The sequence below is a fragment of the Camarhynchus parvulus genome, unplaced genomic scaffold (genome assembly GCF_901933205.1).
Source record: "Camarhynchus parvulus unplaced genomic scaffold, STF_HiC, whole genome shotgun sequence".
NCBI lineage: Eukaryota > Metazoa > Chordata > Aves > Passeriformes > Thraupidae > Camarhynchus > Camarhynchus parvulus.
This window is the reverse complement of record NW_022148369.1, coordinates 6,459-25,496: the sequence shown is the minus strand read 5'-3', so window position 1 is coordinate 25,496 and position 19,038 is coordinate 6,459. Positions and strand designations below refer to the sequence as shown.

The window sequence follows — 19,038 nt, the reverse complement described above, 5'->3', positions numbered from 1 at the left end:
AAAACACCTCAAATGCCCAAAATTCCTCTCAGATCCCCCAAAATTCCCCCCTAGCCCCTTTAGATCCTTCTCAGGGATTCCCCAAAACACCCCAGATGCCCCAAAATTTCCCCCAGACCCCCCCAAACTCCCCCAAACCCAATCCCCTCTCACTTGTAGCTGAACAGAACAGCGTCAGTGACGGGAACGTGTCCGCTCTGCGTCATATCCCGGAACTTTTTGGGGTGAAAACCCGAAGGAAAGGGTTCAGGGGGTGCTGAGGGTTCAGGAGGAGGATCGGGACCCCCTCAGCCCCCTCCTCACCCTGCAGTTGTGCCGCGCCTGCTCCAGGCTCGCCGTGAACTGGAGGCACCGACACGGCACCGCAGCCTCGCGGGCACAGGACACGAACCTGGGGGAGCAGAGCGGGTCAGGGGGTTCCCCAAAACCCCAGAAAACCCCAAGGGATGGGGTGAGCAGCTCCCGGCGCCCTCCTGATAATGGGACCTCGGAAAATGCTATAGATTCTGAAAATGTTAGGCTTTGTGTTTTCTCAGATCGCTGCATTTGTGTAAGCAGTGTGATAAATGACATAATTGTTAGATGTGGTGATTGTTTAGTAATTAAATGTTATATAATCATAGGAAGAATCATGAGAAACTATGTGAAAACTTAAGAGAGCCACGTTTAGCTGAAATCTACGTATACAATAGAACAATGTAAGTTTAATAATTAACACGGAAGTTATATAACAATAGAATAGAAAAACCCATTCCTCTCGAATGTATGGGCGGAATCAGGTTTGAGGTGAAAACACCCCTGATTTCCAGAGCTCTTAATAAAAGCACCTACATATAATTGCCTATGTGGTTATACGTTTCCGAACGCTGACACTCCCAGCTCCATCCCAGTTCCATCCCAGTTCCATCCCAGTTCCATCCCCGTTCCCAGACTGACCTTTGCCGCGATTCAGGGTCAGGGTTGGTGTTGTCCACGACGACGGAGCGGCCGCGAGCCAGGGCGGCCGAGCAGGCAGAGACGCAGCGTTGCCACGAGCCCAGCGTGTCCTGAGGGTGACAGGGGTGGCACTGAAGTCGCACCGGGCCAGGGTGGCTCAATGGCAGGGACACAGCGTGTCCTGAGGGTGACAGGGGTGGCACTGAGGTCACACCGGGCCAGGGTGGCTCAATGGCAGGGACACAGCGTGTCCTGAGGGTGACAGGGGTGGCACTGAGGTCACACCGGGCCAGGGTGGCTCAATGGCAGGGACACAGCGTGTCCTGAGGGTGACAGGGGTGGCACTGAAGTCACACTGGGCCAGGGTGGCTCAATGGCAGGGACACAGCATGGCCGCAAGTCCTGGAGTTCACACAGGACTCGGGAACTCACCCTGTTCACGTATTCGTATCCTGCCGGCACCAGGTAGCGCTTCACGAAAGTGGATTTGCCGGCTGACGGGAAAAATTTTCATTTCCCACGTTTCCCACAGTTTTTCAGTTTCCAACCCTTTTTTCCCCCCTCACATTTCCCGCTCTTTTTCCCCTCATGTTTCCCGCCCTTTCCTCCCCTCACGTTTCCCCACTTTTCTCCCCTCACATTTCCTGCTCTTTTTCCCCTCACATTTCCCCTCTTTTCTCCTCTCACATTTCCTGCCATTTTCCCCTCAAATTTTCCACCCTTTTTTCACCCATGTTTCCCTATTTTTCCCCTCCCCACCCTTTTCCCCTCACATTTCCCACCTTTCCTCCTCTCACATTTCTGGCTTTTTTTCCCCTCACATCTCCTTTTTGTCCCTACCTGTTTCCCACCTTCCTTCTCCTCCTATGTTTTCAGCTCTTTCTCCTGCCCTTTTTTCAGCTTTTTTTCCTTTTTCCCCCCCTTTTTTCCCAGCTTTTTCTCCTCACATTTACCACCCTTTTTCTCCCCTCACATTTCTCGCTCTTTTTCTCCCTCACGTTCCCCGCCCTCTTCACCTCACGTTTCCCGCCATTTTTGCCCCCTCACGTTTCCCGCCCTTTTCTCCCCTCATGTTTCCCGCCCTTTTTCCCCTCACATTTCCCCACCTTTTCTCCCCTCACATTTCCTGCCATTTTCCCCTCAAATTTTCCACCCTTTTTTCCCCTCATGTTTCCCCTTTTCTCCCCTCACGTTTCCCTCCCTTTCCTCCCCTCACGTTTCCCTCCCTTTTCTCCCCTCACGTTTCCCTCCCTTTTCTCCCCTCACATTTCCCGCCTTTTTCCCACAGTTTCTCACCACTTTCCCCACACATTTCCCCCCTTTTCTCCCCTCACATTTCCTGTGCTTTTTGGTCCCGTTTCCCACCCTTTTCCCCCTCACGTTTCTCACCCTTTTCTCCCCTCACGTTTCCCCCTTTTCACCTCACGTTTCCTGCTCTTTTTCCCCCTCCCATTTCCCACCACTTTCCTCTCACATTCCCTGCCCTTTTCTCCCCTCACATTTCCCGCCATTTTTCCCCTCACATTTCCCACCATTTTCCCTCCCTTTTTTCTCTTTTCTCCCATTAGGGATCAGAATCAGAGCAGGGTCAGTGGTCACTCAGTGGTCACTCAGTGGTCACTCATTGGTCACTCACCCCCAGGGAAGCCGACGGTCAGCAGCACCTCGGGCCTGTCCGACACCAGCTCAGCCTCGGGGACCTCTTGGGTGACTTTGTCCAGGTCACGCTGGGGACAAAGGGACAAAGGTCAAAGGTCAGCATTGGGGACAGGCTGCTCTTGGGGGTCAGGGGTCACTCACGGGGTCAAAGGCTGGGAGGTCAAAGGGCGCCGGGGCCCAGCCAAGGAACTCTTCCTCAGGAGTCAGGAAGCGGAGCCCGGCGTTGAGAGCAAACTGGGAATGGACTGGGGGTGAACTGGGGGAACTGGGAACACTGGGGGGTGAACTGGGGGAACTGGGAACACTGGGGGGTGAACTGGGAATACTGGGGGAACTGGGAACACTGGGATCAACTGGGGGAACTGGGAACACTGGGGGGTGAACTGGGAATACTGGGGAAACTGGGAACACTGGGATCAACTGGGGGAACTGGGAACACTGGGGAAACTGGGGGAACTGGGAACACTGGGGGGTGAACTGGGAACACTGGGGGGTGAACTGGGAATACTGGGGGAACTGGGAACACTGGGATCAACTGGGGGAACTGGGAACACTGGGGGTGAACTGACGGAACTGGGAACACTGGGGAAACTGGGAATACTGGTGGAACTGGGAACACTGGGATCAACTGGGGGAACTGGGAACACTGGGATTAACTGGGAACACTGGGGGGTGAACTGGGGGACCTGGGAACACTGGGGGTGAACTGGGAACACTGGGGGTGAACTGGGAATACTGGGGGAACTGGGAACACTGGGATCAACTGGGAACACTGCGGGGTGAACTGGGAACACTGGGGGTGAACTGGGAACACTGGGGGGTGAACTGGGGGAACTGGGAACACTGGAGGGTGAACTGGGAACACTGGGGGAACTGGGAACACTGGGATCAACTGGGGGAACTGGGAACACTGGGGGTGAACTGGGGGAACTGGGAACACTGGGGAAACTGGGAACACTGGGATCAACTCGTGGAACTGGGAACACTGGGATTAACTGGGAACACTGGGGGGTGAACTGGGGGAACTGGGAACACTGGGGGTGAACTGGGAACACTGGGGGTGAACTGGGAACACTGCGGGGGTGAACTGGGGGAACTGGGAACACTGGGGGAACTGGGAACACTGGGATCAACTCGTGGAACTGGGAACACTGGGGGGGGAACTGGGAACACTGCGGGGTGAACTGGGAACACTGGGGGTGAACTGGGGGAACTGGGAACACTGGAGGGTGAACTGGGAACACTGGGGGAACTGGGAACACTGGGATCAACTCGTGGAACTGGGAACACTGGGATTAACTGGGAACACTGGGGGTGAACTGGGAACACTGGGGGTGAACTGGGAACACTGGGATTAACTGGGGGAACTGGGGACACTGGGAACACTGGGAACACTGGGAACAACTGGGAGAACTGGGGACACTGGGGGAACTGGGAATACTGAGATTAACTGGGGGAACAGGGGGGACACTGGGGGGTGAACTGGGGGAACTGGGAACACTGGGGGGTGAACTGGGAACACTGGGATTAACGGGGAGAACTGGGAGAGTGAACTGGGATCAACTGGGAGAACTGGGAACACTGGGGGGGTTAACTGGGAACACTGGGATCAATTGGGGGAACTGGGAACACTGGGGGAACTGGGGGGTGAACTGGGGGAACTGGGAACACTGGGATCAACTGGGAGAACTGGGATCAACTGGGGTCAACTGGGAGAACTGGGAATACTGGGGGGTGAACTGGGGGAACTGGGAACACTGGGATCAACTGGGAGAACTGGGATCAACTGGGGTCAACTGGGAGAACTGGGAATACTGGGGGGTGAACTGGGGGAACTGGGAACACTGGGATCATCTGGGAGAACTGGGATCAACTGGGGTCAACTGGGGGAACTGGGAATACTGGGGGGTGAACTGGGGGAACTGGGAACACTGGGATCAACTGGGAGAACTGGGAACACTGGGGGGGTTAACTGGGAACACTGGGATCAACTGGGAGAACTGGGATCAACTGGGGTCAACTGGGGGAACTGGGGGGGCACTGGGAGGGGTTTCAGGGTGGAGCTCTCAGGGCTTTGGGGGTGTCAGGAGGATCCCCAGGGGTTTTGGGGGGTCCCCGGGCAGTTTTGGGGTCCCAGGGGGTTTTTTGGGGTCCCAGGGGGTTTTTTGGGGTCCCAGGGGGTTTTGGGGTCCCAGGGGGTTTTGGGGTCCCACCAATCGGTCGCTGCAGGAGAAATCCTTCTTCTTCCTCCCCGGGGCCCAGTTCGGGGGGCGTCCGGCAGCGTCTGGGGGGCAAACGAGAGCTGGGACCCCCTCCCAGCGCCCCACAGATGCACCCAGGACCCCCAAAACTCCCCCAGGACCCCCAAAACTTCCCCCAAATTCCCCCAGGACCCTTAAAACGTCCCCAAAATTCCCCCAGGACCCCCAAAACTTCCCCCGAATTCCCCCAGGACCCTCAAAACATCCCCAAAATTCTCGCAGAACCCCCAAAACTTCCCCAGAATTCCCCAAGATTCCCCCAAAACTTCCCCAGAATTACCCCATGGCCCCCAAAATTCCCCCAGGACCCCCAAAACTTCTCCAAGATTCCTCCAGGAGCCCCAAAAATTCCCCCAAATTCGCCCAGGACCCCTAAAACTTCCCCAAAATTCCCCGAAACTTCCCCAAATTCCCCCAGGACCCCCATAATTCCCCCAGGACCCCTAAAACGTCCCCAAAATTCCCCAAATTCCCCCCATTTTCTCACCCCCCACGTAGAAGCTCTCGGGCACCGACACCGCAACGTCCCCGTTGGCCTGCGGGACCCAAACCGGTGACACCGGTGACACCAGTGACACCAGTGCACACCAGTGACACCAGTGACACCAGTGACACCAGTGACACCGGTGACACCGGTGACACCGGTGACACCAGTGACACCAGTGACACCAGTGACACCAGTGCACACCAGTGCACACCAGTGACACCAGTGACAGCAGTGACACCAGTGACACCGGTGACACCGGTGACACCAGTGACACCAGTGACACCAGTGCACACCAGTGACAGCAGTGACACCAGTTCACACCAGTGACACCAGTGCACACCAGTGACACCAGTGACACCAGTGACACCAGTGCACACCAGTGCACACCAGTGACACCAGTGACACCGGTGACACCAGTTCACACCAGTTCACACCAGTGCACACCAGTGCACACCAGTGACACCGGTGACACCAGTGACACCAGTGCACACCAGTGACACCAGTGCACACCAGTGACACCAGTGACAGCAGTGACACCAGTGACACCAGTGACACCAGTGACACCAGTGACAGCAGTGACACCGGTTCACACCAGTGCACACCAGTGCACACCAGTGACACCGGTGACACCAGTGACACCAGTGCACACCAGTGACACCGGTGCACACCGGTCACACCGGTGACACCAGTCACACCAGTCGCACCGGTGACACCAGTGACACCAGTGACACCACTGACACCAGTTCACACCAGTGACACCAGTGACAGCAGTGACACCAGTGCACACCAGTGACACCAGTGACACCAGTGACACCAGTGACACCGGTGACACCAGTGACACCAGTGACACCGGTGCACACCAGTGACACCAGTTCACACCAGTGACACCAGTGACACCACTGACAGCAGTGACAGCAGTGACACCGGTGACACCAGTGACACCAGTGACACCAGTGACACCAGTGACACCGGTGACACCAGTGACACCAGTTCACACCAGTGACACCAGTGACACCAGTGACAGCAGTGACACCGGTGACACCAGTGACACCAGTGACACCAGTTCACACCAGTGCACACCAGTGACACCAGTGACACCGGTGACACCAGTGACACCGGTGACACCAGTGACACCAGTGACACCAGTTCACACCAGTGCACACCAGTGACACCAGTGACACCGGTGACACCAGTGACACCAGTTCACACCAGTGCACACCAGTGACACCAGTGACACCAGTGACACCAGTGCACACCAGTGACACCAGTGACACCAGTCACACCAGTGCACACCAGTGACACCAGTGACACCGGTGACACCAGTGACACCAGTTCACACCAGTGCACACCAGTGACACCAGTGACACCAGTGCACACCAGTGCACACCAGTGACACCAGTGACACCAGTCACACCAGTGACACCAGTGACACCAGTTCACACCAGTGCACACCAGTGACACCAGTGACACCAGTGACACCAGTTCACACCAGTGCACATCAGTGCACACCAGTTCACACCAGTTCACACCAGTGACACCAGTGACACCAGTGCACACCAGTGACACCGGTGACACCAGTGACACCAGTGACACCAGTGACACCAGTGACACCAGTTCACACCAGTGCACACCAGTGCACACCAGTGACACCAGTGACAGCAGTGACACCAGTGCACACCAGTGACACCGGTGACACCGGTGACACCAGTGACACCAGTGCACACCAGTGCACACCAGTGACACCAGTGACACCAGTGCACACCAGTGACACCAGTGACAGCAGTGACAGCAGTGACACCAGTGCACACCAGTTCACACCAGTGACACCAGTGACACCAGTGCACACCAGTTCACACCAGTGACACCGGTGACACCAGTGCACACCAGTTCACACCAGTTCACACCAGTGACACCAGTGACACCGGTGACACCAGTGACACCAGTGCACACCAGTTCACACCAGTGACACCAGTGACACCGGTGACACCAGTGACACCAGTTCACACCAGTTCACACCAGTGACACCAGTGACACCACTTCACAGCAGTGCACACCAGTGACACCAGTGACACCAGTGACACCGGTGACACCAGTGCACACCAGTGACACCAGTGACAGCAGTGACACCAGTGACACCAGTGACACCAGTGACACCAGTGCACACCAGTGACACCAGTTCACACCAGTTCACACCAGTGACACCAGTGACACCAGTGCACACCAGTGACACCAGTGACACCAGTGCACACCGGTGACACCGGTGACACCAGTGACACCAGTTCACACCAGTGCACACCAGTGACACCAGTGCACACCAGTGACACCAATTCACACCAGTTCACACCAGTTCACACCAGTGACACCAGTGACACCGGTGACACCAGTGACACCAGTTCACACCAGTGACACCAGTTCACACCAGTTCACACCAGTGACACCAGTGAGCCCTCTGACCCCCACCCTACAGCTCCCAGTACCTCTCAGCACCCTCCCCCTTAATTCCCAGTGCCTCCCAGTGCCCCCCAGCCCCTCCCAGTCCCCTCCCAGTATATCCCAGTCCCCTCCAGCACCCTCCCAGTGCCCCCCCGTCAGTTCCCAGTACCTCCCAGTGCCCCCCAGTTCCTCCCAGTCCCTCCCAGTTCCCTCCCAGTATATCCCAATCCCCTCCCAGTCCCCTCCAGTCCCTCCCAGTATATCCCAATCCCCTCCCAGTATATCCCAGCATACCCCAGTATATCCCAATCCCCTCCCAACTGCCTCCCAGTATATCCCAGCATATCCCAATCCCCTCCCAGTATATCCCAGCATACCCCAGTATATCACAATCCCCTCCCAATCCCCTCCCAGTATATCCCAGCATATCCCAATCCCCTCCCAGTCCCCCCAGTCCCTCCCTGTTCCCTCCAGTTCCCTCCCAATCCCCTCCCAGTCCCTCCCAGTCCCTCCCAGTTCCCTCCCAGTATATCCCAATCCCCTCCCAGTCCCTCCCAGTCCCTCCCAATCCCCTCCCAGTCCCTCCCAGTTCCCTCCCAGTATATCCCAGTATATCCCAGTCTATCCAGTCCCCTTCCAGTATATCCCAATCCCCTCCCAGCCAGGCCCTCACAGTATATCCCAGTCTGTCCCAGTCCCCTTCCAGTATATCCCAATCCCCTCCCAGTCCCTCCCAGTTCCCTCCCAGTATATCCCCGTATATCCCAATCCCCTCCCAGTCCCTCCCAGTCCCTCTCAGTTCCCTCCCAGTATATCCCAGTATATCCCAATCCCCTCCCAGTCCCTCCCAGTCCCTCCCAATCCCCTCCCAGTCCCTCCCAGTATATCCCAGTATATCCCAGTCTATCCAGTCCCCTTCCAGTATATCCCAATCCCCTCCCAGTTCCCTCCCAGTTCCCTCCCAGTATATCCCAGTATATCCCAATCCCCTCCCAGTCCCTCCCAGTCCCACCTGCTCACACAGGTGCTCCCACATGCCCAGCACCGGTTTCCTGTAAATCCCCGGCCCCGTGGCCACCAACACCTGAATTGAGGGGGGTTGGGGGGGGTCAAACACCTCAGGGGACCCTCGAAGGGGGATCCCCGAATTTTGGGGTGTCCCAGGAGGGGTTTGGGGTGTCCCAGGGTGGATTTTGGGTGTCCCAGGGGGAATTTGGGGTGTCCCAGGGTGGGTTTGGGGGTGCCAGGGTGGATTTTGGGGGTCCCAGGGTGGGTTTGGGGGTGCCAGGGTGAGTTTTGGGGTCCCAGGGTGGATTTTGGGGGTCCCAGGGTGGGTTTGGGGTGTCCCAGGGTGGGTTTGGGGGGTGCCAGGGTGGGTTTTGGGGGTCCCAGGGGGAATTTGGGGTCCCAGGGTGGATTTTGGGGGTCCCAGGGGGAATTTGAGGTGTCCCAGGGTGGGTTTGGGGGTTCCAGGGTGGGTTTTGGGGTGCCAGGGTGGGTTTGGGGTGTCCCAGAGAGATTTTGGGGTCCCAGGGTGGGTTTGGGTGTCCCAGGGTGGGTTTGGGGTGTCCCAGGGTGAGTTTAGGGGTCCCACGGCGGGTTTTGGGGTCCCAGGGGGAATTTGGGGTGTCCCAGGGTGGATTTTGGGGGTCCCAGGGTGGTTTTGGGGTCCCAGGGTGAGTTTTGGGGTCCTAGGGTGAGTTTAGGGGCGCCAGGGTGGGTTTAGGGGTCCCAGGATGGATTTTGGGGGTCCCAGGGGGAATTTGGGGTGTCCCAGGGTGGGTTTTGGGGGTCCCAGGGTGGTTTAGGGGTTCCAGGGTGAGTTTTGGGGGTCCCAGGGTGGATTTTGGGGGTCCCAGGGTGGATTTTGGGGGTCCCAGGGTGGGTTTGGGGGTCCCAGGGTGGATTTTGGGTATCCCAGGGTGGGTTTGGGGTGTCCCAGAGGAATTTTGGGGTCCCAGGGTGGATTTTGGGGGTGCCAGGGTGGTTTAGGGGTCCCAGGGTGGGTTTGGGGTCCCAGGGTGGGTTTGGGTGTCCCAGGGTGGGTTTGGGGTGTCCCAGAGGGATTTTGGGGTCCCAGGATGGATTTTGGGGTGTCCCAGAGTGAGTTTGGGATCCCAGGGTGAGTTTAGGGGTCCCAGGGGGAATTTGGGGTCCCACGGCGGGTTTTGGGGTCCCAGGGGGAATTTGGGGGTCCCAGGGTGGATTTTGGGGGTCCCAGGGTGAGTTTGGGGTGTCCCAGGGTGGGTTTGGGGTGTCCCAGGGTGAGTTTGGGGTGTCCCAGGGTGGGTTTTGGGGTCCCAGGGTGGGTTTTGGGGTCCCAGAGGGAATTTGGGGTCCCACGGTGGGTTTTGGGGTCCCAGGGGGAATTTGGGGGTCCCAGGGTGAGTTTAGGGGTCCCACGACGGGTTTTGGGGTCCCAGGGTGGGTTTGGGGTGTCCCAGGGTGGATTTTGGGTGTCCCAGGGTGGGTTTGGGGTGTCCCAGAGGGATTTTGAGGTCCCAGGATGGATTTTGGGGGTCCCAGGGTGAGTTTTGGGGTCCCAGGGTGGGTTTTGGGGTCCCAGGGTGAGTTTAGGGGTCCCAGGGTGGGTTTTGGGGTCCCAGGGGGAATTTGGGGTCCCAGAGGGATTTTGGGGTCCCAGGGTGGGTTTTGGGGTCCCAGGGTGGGGTTTGGGGTCCCCCAGACCTGCAGGGCCACCCCGAGTTTCTCCGCCACCGCCTCCACCTTGGCCTGGAAGAGCTCGGGGCGCAGGCGGCCCCGCGAGATGCCGAGCTGGTTGGTGAACACCACGAGCTGGGGGGCACACAACAGGGGGCTGGGGGGGCTGGGGGGGCTTTTAGGGGGTTTGGGGGAAGATTTTGGGGGTTGGGGGCAGATTTAGGGGGTCTGGGGGATTTTAGGGGTTAGGGGGCAGATTTTGGGGGGTTGGGGCAGATTTAGGGGGTCTGGGGGGAGTTTTAGGGGGTCTGGGAGGGGATTTTAAGGGGTTTGGGGGCAGATTTTGGGGGTCTGGGGGGATTTTGGGGGGTCTGGGGAAAGATTTAGGGGGTCTGGGGGGATTTTGGGGGGTCTTGAGAGGATTAAGAGGGTCTTGGGGGGGATTTGGGGGTCTGGGGGGGATTTTGGGGCAGATTTAGGGGGTCTGGGGGGGTTTTAGGGGGTCTGGGAGCGGATTTTAAGGGGTTTGGGGGCAGATTTTGGGGGTCTGGGGGGATTTTAGGGGGTTTGGGGGCAGATTTTGGGGGTCTGGCGGGATTTTGGGGCAGATTGAGGGGGTCTGGGGGGTTTAGGGGGTTTGGGGCAGATTTAGGGGGTCTGGGGGGAGTTTTAGGGGGTCTGGGGGGGATTTTAGGGGGTTAGGGGCAGATTTTGGGGGTCTGGGGGGATTTTGGGGCAGATTTTGGGGGTCTGGTTGGATTTAGGGGGTCTGGGGAAAGATTTAGGGGGTCTGGGGGATTTTAGGGGGTTAGGGGCAGATTTTGGGGGTCTGGGGGGATTTTGGGGCAGATTTTGGGGGTCTGGTTGGATTTAGGGGGTCTGGGGAAAGATTTAGGGGGTCTGGGGGAGATTTTGGGGCAGATTTAGGGGGTTTCGGGCAGATTTTGGGGGTCTGGGGAGTATTTAGTGGGTCTGGGGGGGTTTAGGGGGTTAGGGTGCAGATTTAGGGGGTCTGGGGAGGATTTTAGGGGGTTTGGAGGAGCCACTAAAGGGTTTGGGGGAATTTGGGGGGCTATGGGGGGGATTTATGGGGTCTGGAGGGGATTTAGGGGGCTTTGGGGGAGATTTGGGATCTCAGTGGGGTCTTGTGGGGTCCTGAGATGCCCTGAGAGAACCAAATCGGGATTTTGGGGAGGGGGCTTAAAGGGTTTGTGGGACCTCAAGTGATTTGTGGTCCCGAGGTTGAATTTTGGGGAGGGGTCTCACCTTGAACCCCTCGTTCTGCAGCTGCTTCAGCTTCTGGGGGATCTCGGGGTACAAAATCCTTTGAGAGGAAGGAAAAAAACAAAATAAAAAACTGAGCGGGGGACCCCAAAACCAACCCCCAAAACCCCCCAAAAACGCCCCCAGACCCCCCAAAAACGCCCCCAGACCCCCCAAAAACACCCCTAAAACACCCCAAACCCCCAAAAACGCCCCCAGACCCCCCAAAAACGCCCCCCAGACCCCCAAAAACACCCCCAGACCCCCAAAACGCCCCCAGACCCCCAAAACGCCCCCAGACCCCCCAAAAACGCCCCCAGACCCCCAAAAACGCCCCCCAGACCCCCCAAAAATGCCCCCAGAACCCCCAAAACACCCCCCGGACCCCCCACAACTCCCCCCAAACCCCCAAAACCCCCCCAGACCCCCAAAACGCCCCCAGACCCCCAAACCCCCCCAACCCCCAAAAACGCCCCCAAAATCCCCCAAACCCCCAAAACGCCCCCAGACCCCCCAAAACGGCCCCCCAGACCCCCAAAAACACCCCCCAAACCCCCCCAAACCCCCAAAACCGCCCCCAGACCCCCCCAAACGCCCCCAGACCCCCAAAAACGCCCCCAGACCCCCCAAAAACCCCCCAAAATCCCCCAAACCCCCAAAACGCCCCCAGACCCCCCAAAACGCCCCCAGACCCCCAAAAACCCCCCCAGACCCCCAAAACACCCCCAGATCCCCCAAAAACGCCCCCAGACCCCCAAAACGCCCCTCAGACCCCCAAAACGCCCCCCAGACCCCCCAAAATGCCCCCCAGACCCCCAAAAAGCCCCCAGACCCCCAAAACACCCCCCAAGACCCCCAAAACGCCCCCCAGACCCCCAAAACGCCCCCCAAAACCCCCCAAACCCCCAGAAACGCCCCCAGACCCCCAAAACCCCCCCAGACCCCCAAAAACGCCCCCAGACCCCCAAAAACGCCCCCAAAATCCCCCAAACCCCCAAAACGCCCCCAGACCCCCCAAAAGCGGCCCCCGGACCCCCAAAAGCCCCCAGACCCCAAAAACACCCCCAGATCCCCAAAACGCCCCCAGACCCCCCAAAACGCCCCCCAGACCCCCAAAAACACCCCCCAGATCCCCCAAAACGCCCCCAGACCCCCAAAAGCCCCAGACCCCCAAAACCCCCCAGATCCCCAAAACGCCCCCAGACCCCCAAACGCCCCAGACCCCCAAACACCCCCAGATCCCCCAAAGGCCCCCCAGACCCCCAAAACGCCCCCAAAATCCCCCCAAACTCCCAAAACGCCCCCAGACCCCCAAAAACGCCCCCAAGACCCCCCAAAACGCCCCCCAGACCCCCAAAAACACCCCCAGATCCCCCAAAAACGCCCCCTCCTCACCTCCAGTCATCGGGGCTGGTGGGGAACACCTTCCCCGAGCGGGTGGTGATGAGGGTCCCGTCCAGGTCAAACCCTGCGATCTGGGGGGGGTCCCCAAAACATGGAGGGGCTCAGGGACCCCCCTGGGACCCTCAAATCCCCCCTCCCCAAATTCTCTCTCCCCCCAAAATCCCCCCTTCCCCATAATCCCCAAAATCCCCCTCTCCAAAAACCCCCTCCCCCAAATTCCCCCCTCCCCAAAATCCCCAAATTCCCCCCTCCTGCCAAAATCCCCCTCCCCAAATCCCCCTCCCCAAATCCCCAAAATCCCCCCCTCCCGCCAAAATCCCCCCTTCCCGAAAATCCCCCAAATCCCCCTCCCCAAATTCCCCCCTCCCCAAAATCCCCCCCTCCCCAAAATCCCCCCCCCCAAAATCCTCCTCCCCAAATCCCCAAAATCCCCCACTCCCCCAAATCCCCCAAAATCCCCCTCCCCAAATTCCCCCCTCCCCAAAATCCCCCTCCCCCAAAATCCCCCTCCCCAAAATCCTCCTCCCCAAATCCCCCCCCCCCCAAAATCCCCCTCTCCAAAATTCCCCCCCAAAATCCCCCTCCCCAAATCCATAAAATCCCCCTCCCCAAATCCCCCTCCCCCAAATTCCCCCCCCCCCCCAAAATCCCCCAAAATCCCCTCTCCAAAATCCCCCCTCCCCCAAATTCCCCCCTCCCCAAAATCCCCCCCAAAATCCCCCCTCCACAAAATCCCCTCCCCAAAATCTCCATAATCCCCCAAATCCCCCTCTCCAAAATTCCCCCTCCCCAATTCCCCTCCCCCCAAAATCCCCCTCCCCAAAATCCCCCCCCCCCCAAAATCCCCCTTCCCGAAAATCCCCCAAATCCCCCTCCCCAAATTCCCCCTCTCCAAAATCCCCCTCCCCCCCAAATTCCCCCCTCTCCAAAATCCCCAAATTCCCCCCCCTCCCGCCAAAATCCCCTCCCCAAAATCCCCATAATCCCCAAAAATCCCCCTCCCCCCAAATTCCCCCCTCCCCCAAAATCCCCCCCTCCCCCCAAAATCCCCAAAAATCCCCCCCCCGCCAAAATCCCCCCCCCCAAAATCCCCAAAATCCCCCAAAATCCCCCAAAATCCCCCCCCCAAAAATCCCCCCCCCCAAAATCCCCCCTTCCGAAAATCCCCCAAATCCCCCTCCCCAAATTCCCCCCTCCCCAAAATCCCCCTCTCTAAATCCCCCTCCCCCAATCCCCAAAATCCCCCCTCCCCAAATCCATAAAATCCCCCTCCCCAAATCCCCGTCCCCCCAAATCCACCCCTCCCCCAAATCCCCAAAATCCCCCCCCCCCAAATCCCCAAAATCCCCACTCCCCAAATCCCCAAAATCCCCCTCTCCAAAATCCCCAAAATCCCCCTTCCCCAAATCCCCTTCCCCCAAATTCCCCTTCCCCAAAATCCCCCCCCCCCCAAATCCCCCCTCCCCAAAAATCCCCCCCCAAATTCCCCCCTCCCCAATTCCCCCTTCCCCAAATTCCCCCTCCCCAAAATCCCCCTCCCCAAAATCCCCCCTCCCCCAAATCCCCCCCTCCCCAAATCCCCCCCCCCAAATTCCCCCCCCCCCCAAATTCCCCCTTCCCCAAATTCCCCCTTCCCCCAAATTCCCCCTTCCCCAAAATCCCCCAATCCCCAAAATCCCCCTCCCCAAATTCCCCCTCCCCAAACCCCGGTACCTTGGTGCTGTGCAGGACCCCCGAGGGGGTGAAGGTGAGGAGGGGTCCCATTTTCTGCCACCGCCCCCGGGAGGGGCTGGGGGGGGCTCTGTGGCTCGGGGGTCCTGGGGGGGGCTCGGGGGGCGTTTTTTGGGGTGGGGGGACCCCAGGAAGTGCAGCACCAGGGGGTACCGGCCGTTCACCAGCAGCAGGGCCTGACCGGGGGCGAGGGTCCCGCGGCCCCCCCGGCCCAGCACGGACCCCCCCACCGAGCTGGGGTTCACCCCGAGCTGGGCAGGAAAGGGTTAAAGGGTTAACATCTCCCCCACCCCAAAAAAAAACCCAAAATTCCCTAAATCCCCCAAAAATCCAACCCCACACAGCTGGGGTTCACCCCGAGCTGGGCAGGAAAGGGTTAAAGGGTTAACATCCACTCCCATCCCAAAAAAAAAACCCAAAATCCCATAAATATCTCCAAAACCCCACCCCAAAATCCCATCATTCCCCCCCAAAAAATCATCCCCAAAATTCCCTAAATCCCCCAAAAAATCCAACCCCACCGAGCTGGGGTTCACTCCGAGCTGGGCAGGAAAGGGTTAAAAGGTTAAAATCCACTCCCACCCCCAAAAAAACCCCAAAAATCCCATAAATATCCCCCAAAACCCTTCCAGGTCCCCCCAAAACTCCCCCAGGACCCCCCCAAAATCTCTTTATGTGCCCCCAAAACCCCTTTAAGCCCCCCCAGGACCCCCCAAAATTCCCCAAAACCCCCCCAGGACCCCCAAAATCCCCCCCAGATCCCCCCAAAACTCCCCCAAATCCCCCCAGGACCCCCCAAAATTCCCCAAAATCCCCCCAGGACCCCCCAGAATTTTCCAAATCCCCCCCAGGATCCCCCAGATCCCCTCAAAATTCCCCAAACCCTCCCCAGGACCCCCAAAATTCTCAAAAATCCCCCCCGGACCCCCAAAATCCCCCCCAAATGCCCCCCAAAACTCCCCCAAATCCCCCCAGGACCCCCCAAAACTCCCCCAAATCCCCCCAGGACCCCCCCAAATTCTCAAAAATCCCCCCCAGGACCCCCCAAACCCCTTTCAACACCCCCAAAACCCCCCCAAAATCCCCCAGGACCCCCAAATTCTCCAAAATCCCCCAAATCTCCCCCCAAATCCCCCAGGACCCCCCAAACCCTTTCAACACCCCAAAACCCCCCCAAATTCCCCAAAACCCCCAGGAACCCCCAAAATTCCCCCAAAACCCCCAGGAACCCCCCAAATCCCCCCAATCCCCCCCAAAACTCCCCCAAATCCCCCAGGACCCCCAAAATTCCCCAAAATCCCCAGGACCCCCAAAATCCCCCAGGATCCCCCAGATCCCCCAAAATTCCCCCAAACCCCCCCAGGACCCCCCAAATTCTCCAAAATCCCCCCAAATCTCCCCCAAATCCCCCCAGGACCCCCCAAACCCCTTTCAACACCCCCAAAACCCCCCCAAAATTCCCCAAAACCCCCCCAGGAACCCCCAAAATTCCCCAAAACCCCCCCAGGAACCCCCAAATCCCCCCCAATCCCCCCAGATCCCCCCAGAATCCCCCAAAACCCCCCCAGGACCCCCAAAATCCCCCCCAAATCCCCCCAAAACTCCCCCAAATCCCCCCAGGACCCCCCAAAATCCCCCCAAAACCCCCCCAGGACCCCCCAAAATCCCCCCAGGTGCCCGCACCTGTGTGACCCGGGCCGTGCCCTCGGCGTAGTTGGCCACGATCTCCACTGTGGGGAGGGGGCACAGTTGGGGACCCCCGTGAGCCCCCCAAAAATCGGGGAGGGGGGGGGAACCCACAAAGGCGGCCCCAGAATATTTTGGGGGGGGGGGGGATTTGGGGGTCCTGGGGGTGAAATTTGGGCGTTTTGGGGGGAATTTGGGGGTCCCTGGGAGGGAATGTTGGGGATGGATTTGGGGGTCTCTGGGGGGTGAAATTTGGGGGTTTCTGGGAGTGAATTTGGGGGTCCAGGGGGCGAATTTTGGGGATGAATTTGGGGGTCCTGGGGGGTGAAATTTGGGGGTCCTGGGGGAGAATTTGGGGGGTGAATTTGGGGGTCCTGGGGGAGAATTTGGGGGGTGAATTTGGGGGTTTTGGGGGAGAATTTGGGGGTTTTGGGGGAGAATTTGGGGGTCCTGGGGGAGAATTTGGGGGGTGAATTTGGGGGTTTTGGGGGAGAATTTCGAGGTTCTGGGGGTGAAATTTGGGGGGGGAATTTGGGGGCTCTGAGAGGGAATATTTGGGGGTCCCAGGGGGTGAAATTTGGGGGTCCTGGGGGAGAATATTTGGGGGTTTTGTGGGGTGAATTTAGGGGTTCTGGTGGGGGAATATTTGGGGGGTTTTGGGGGTCAATTTGGGGCTGCCAGGCAGTGAATTTGGGGGTCCAGGGGGCGAATTTTGGGGATGAATTTGGGGGTCCTGGGGGGTGAAATTTGGGGGTTTCTGGGAGGAATTTGGGGGGTCCAGGGGGCGAATTTTGGGGATGAATTTGGGGGTCCTGGGGGGTGAAATTTGGGGGTCCTGGGCGAGAATTTGGGGGGTGAATTTGGGGGTTTTGGGGGAGAATTTGGGGGTGAATTTGGGGGGGAATTTGGGGGGTGAATTTGGGGGGTGAATTTGGGGGGTGAATTTGGGGGTTCTGGGGGAGAATTTGGGGGTTCTGGGGGTGAAATTTGGGGGGGGAATTTGGGGGCTCTGAAAGGGAATATTTGGGGGTTCCAGGGGGTGAAATTTGGGGGTCCTGGGGGAGAATTTGGAGGTTCTGGGGGTGAAATTTGGGGGGGAATTAGGGGGTTCTGAGAGGGAATATTTGGGGGTCCCAGGGGGTGAAATTTGGGGATCCTGGGGGAGAATTTGGGGGTTCTGGGAGTGAATTTGGGGGGTGAATTTGGGGGTTTTGGGGAGAATTTGGGGGGTGAATTTGGGGGTGAATTTGGGGGGTGAATTTGGGGGTTTTGGGAGTGAATTTCGAGGTTCTGGGGGTGAAATTTGGGGGGGAATTTGGGGGTTTTGAGAGGGAATATTTGGGGGTCCCAGGCGGTGAAATTTGGGGGTCCTGGGGGAGAATTTGGGGGGTTTTGTGGGGTGAATTTAGGGGTTCTGGTGGGGGAATATTTGGGGGGTTTTGGGGGTCAATTTGGGGCTGCCAGGCAGTGAATTTGGGGGTCCTGGGGGTGAATTTTGGGGATGAATTTGGGGGTCCTGGGGGTGAATTTGGGAGGTGAATTTGGGGGTTTTTGGGAGTGAATTTGGAGGTCCCAGGGGGGTGAATTCGGGGGTCCTGGGGGTGAAATTGGGGGGTCTCGGGGGAATATTTTGGGATCCTGGGGGGTGAATTTGAGGGTGCTGGGGGGTGAATTTGGGGGATGAATTTAGGGGTCTAGGGGGGTGAATTTGGGGGTCTTGAGGGGAGAATTTGGGGGTTTTGGGGGGTGAATTTAAGGGTCCTGAGGGGGTTGCAAACTTGCGGGTTCTGAGAGTGAAATTTGGGGGTCCTGGGGAGGTGAATTTGGGGGTCTGGGGGGGATATTTTGGGGCTGTGGTGGGGAGAATTTGGGGGTCCTGAAGGATGAATTTGGGGGGTGAATTTGGGGGTCCTGGGGGTGAATTTGGGAGATGAGTTTGAGGGTTCTGGGGGTGAATTTGGGGGTCCTGGGGGTGAATTTGGGGGTCCTGAAGGATGAATTTGGGGGGTGAATTTGGGGGTCCTGGGGGTGAATTTGGGGGGTGAATTTGGGGGTCCTGGGGGTGAATGTTTGGGGGTCCTGGGGGTGAATTTGGGGGGTGAATTGGGGGTCCTGGGGGTGAATGTTTGGGGGTCCTGGGGGTGAATTTGGGGGATGAGTTTGAGGGTCCTGGGGGTGAATTTGGGGGTCTTGAGGGGTTCATTTGGGGGGTTTCCAAGACCCGCAGGTGGTTGGGGGTTCCCGGTGCCCATAACCGAGGGCATGGGGGGGTCCCGGGGGTGACTTTGAGGGGGTCCCGGGGGTCTCCCCACACCCACCCTGCCGCCGGGAGCACTTGCGGTCGGTGACGCCGGTGAGGGGCCCGCGGCCCAGCAGCACGGGCTGCCCGTCAGGCAGCGCCACGGGCCCGGCCAGGCCCCGCAGCTCGGCCCGCATGGCACCGGAACCGGGGAAGAACCGGAACCGGAACCGGGATCGGGACCGGAGCGATCCCGGCCCGGTACCACCGCCTCTTCC

At 58.7% G+C, this 19,038-nt stretch overlaps 1 protein-coding gene across 1 annotated transcript in view; it reads right to left on the bottom strand.

The window, feature by feature from the left end:
• The window catches only part of PNKP (polynucleotide kinase 3'-phosphatase), a 19,681-nt gene extending 643 nt beyond the window's left edge, over positions 1-19,038 (bottom strand). The window contains exons 1-16 of the mRNA XM_030970367.1: positions 18,840-19,038; positions 16,519-16,565; positions 15,178-15,196; positions 14,818-15,086; positions 13,096-13,175; positions 11,704-11,761; positions 10,465-10,572; positions 8,789-8,860; positions 5,344-5,392; positions 4,809-4,879; positions 2,737-2,829; positions 2,573-2,663; positions 1,369-1,430; positions 937-1,046; positions 304-391; positions 154-215 (exon numbers count right to left, since the gene is read on the bottom strand). Of these exons, the coding sequence (XP_030826227.1) occupies positions 154-215; positions 304-391; positions 937-1,046; positions 1,369-1,430; positions 2,573-2,663; positions 2,737-2,829; positions 4,809-4,879; positions 5,344-5,392; positions 8,789-8,860; positions 10,465-10,572; positions 11,704-11,761; positions 13,096-13,175; positions 14,818-15,086; positions 15,178-15,196; positions 16,519-16,565; positions 18,840-18,957 (1,397 nt within the window). The 5' untranslated portion in view covers positions 18,958-19,038. The remainder of the gene's footprint in view (positions 1-153; positions 216-303; positions 392-936; positions 1,047-1,368; positions 1,431-2,572; positions 2,664-2,736; positions 2,830-4,808; positions 4,880-5,343; positions 5,393-8,788; positions 8,861-10,464; positions 10,573-11,703; positions 11,762-13,095; positions 13,176-14,817; positions 15,087-15,177; positions 15,197-16,518; positions 16,566-18,839) is intronic.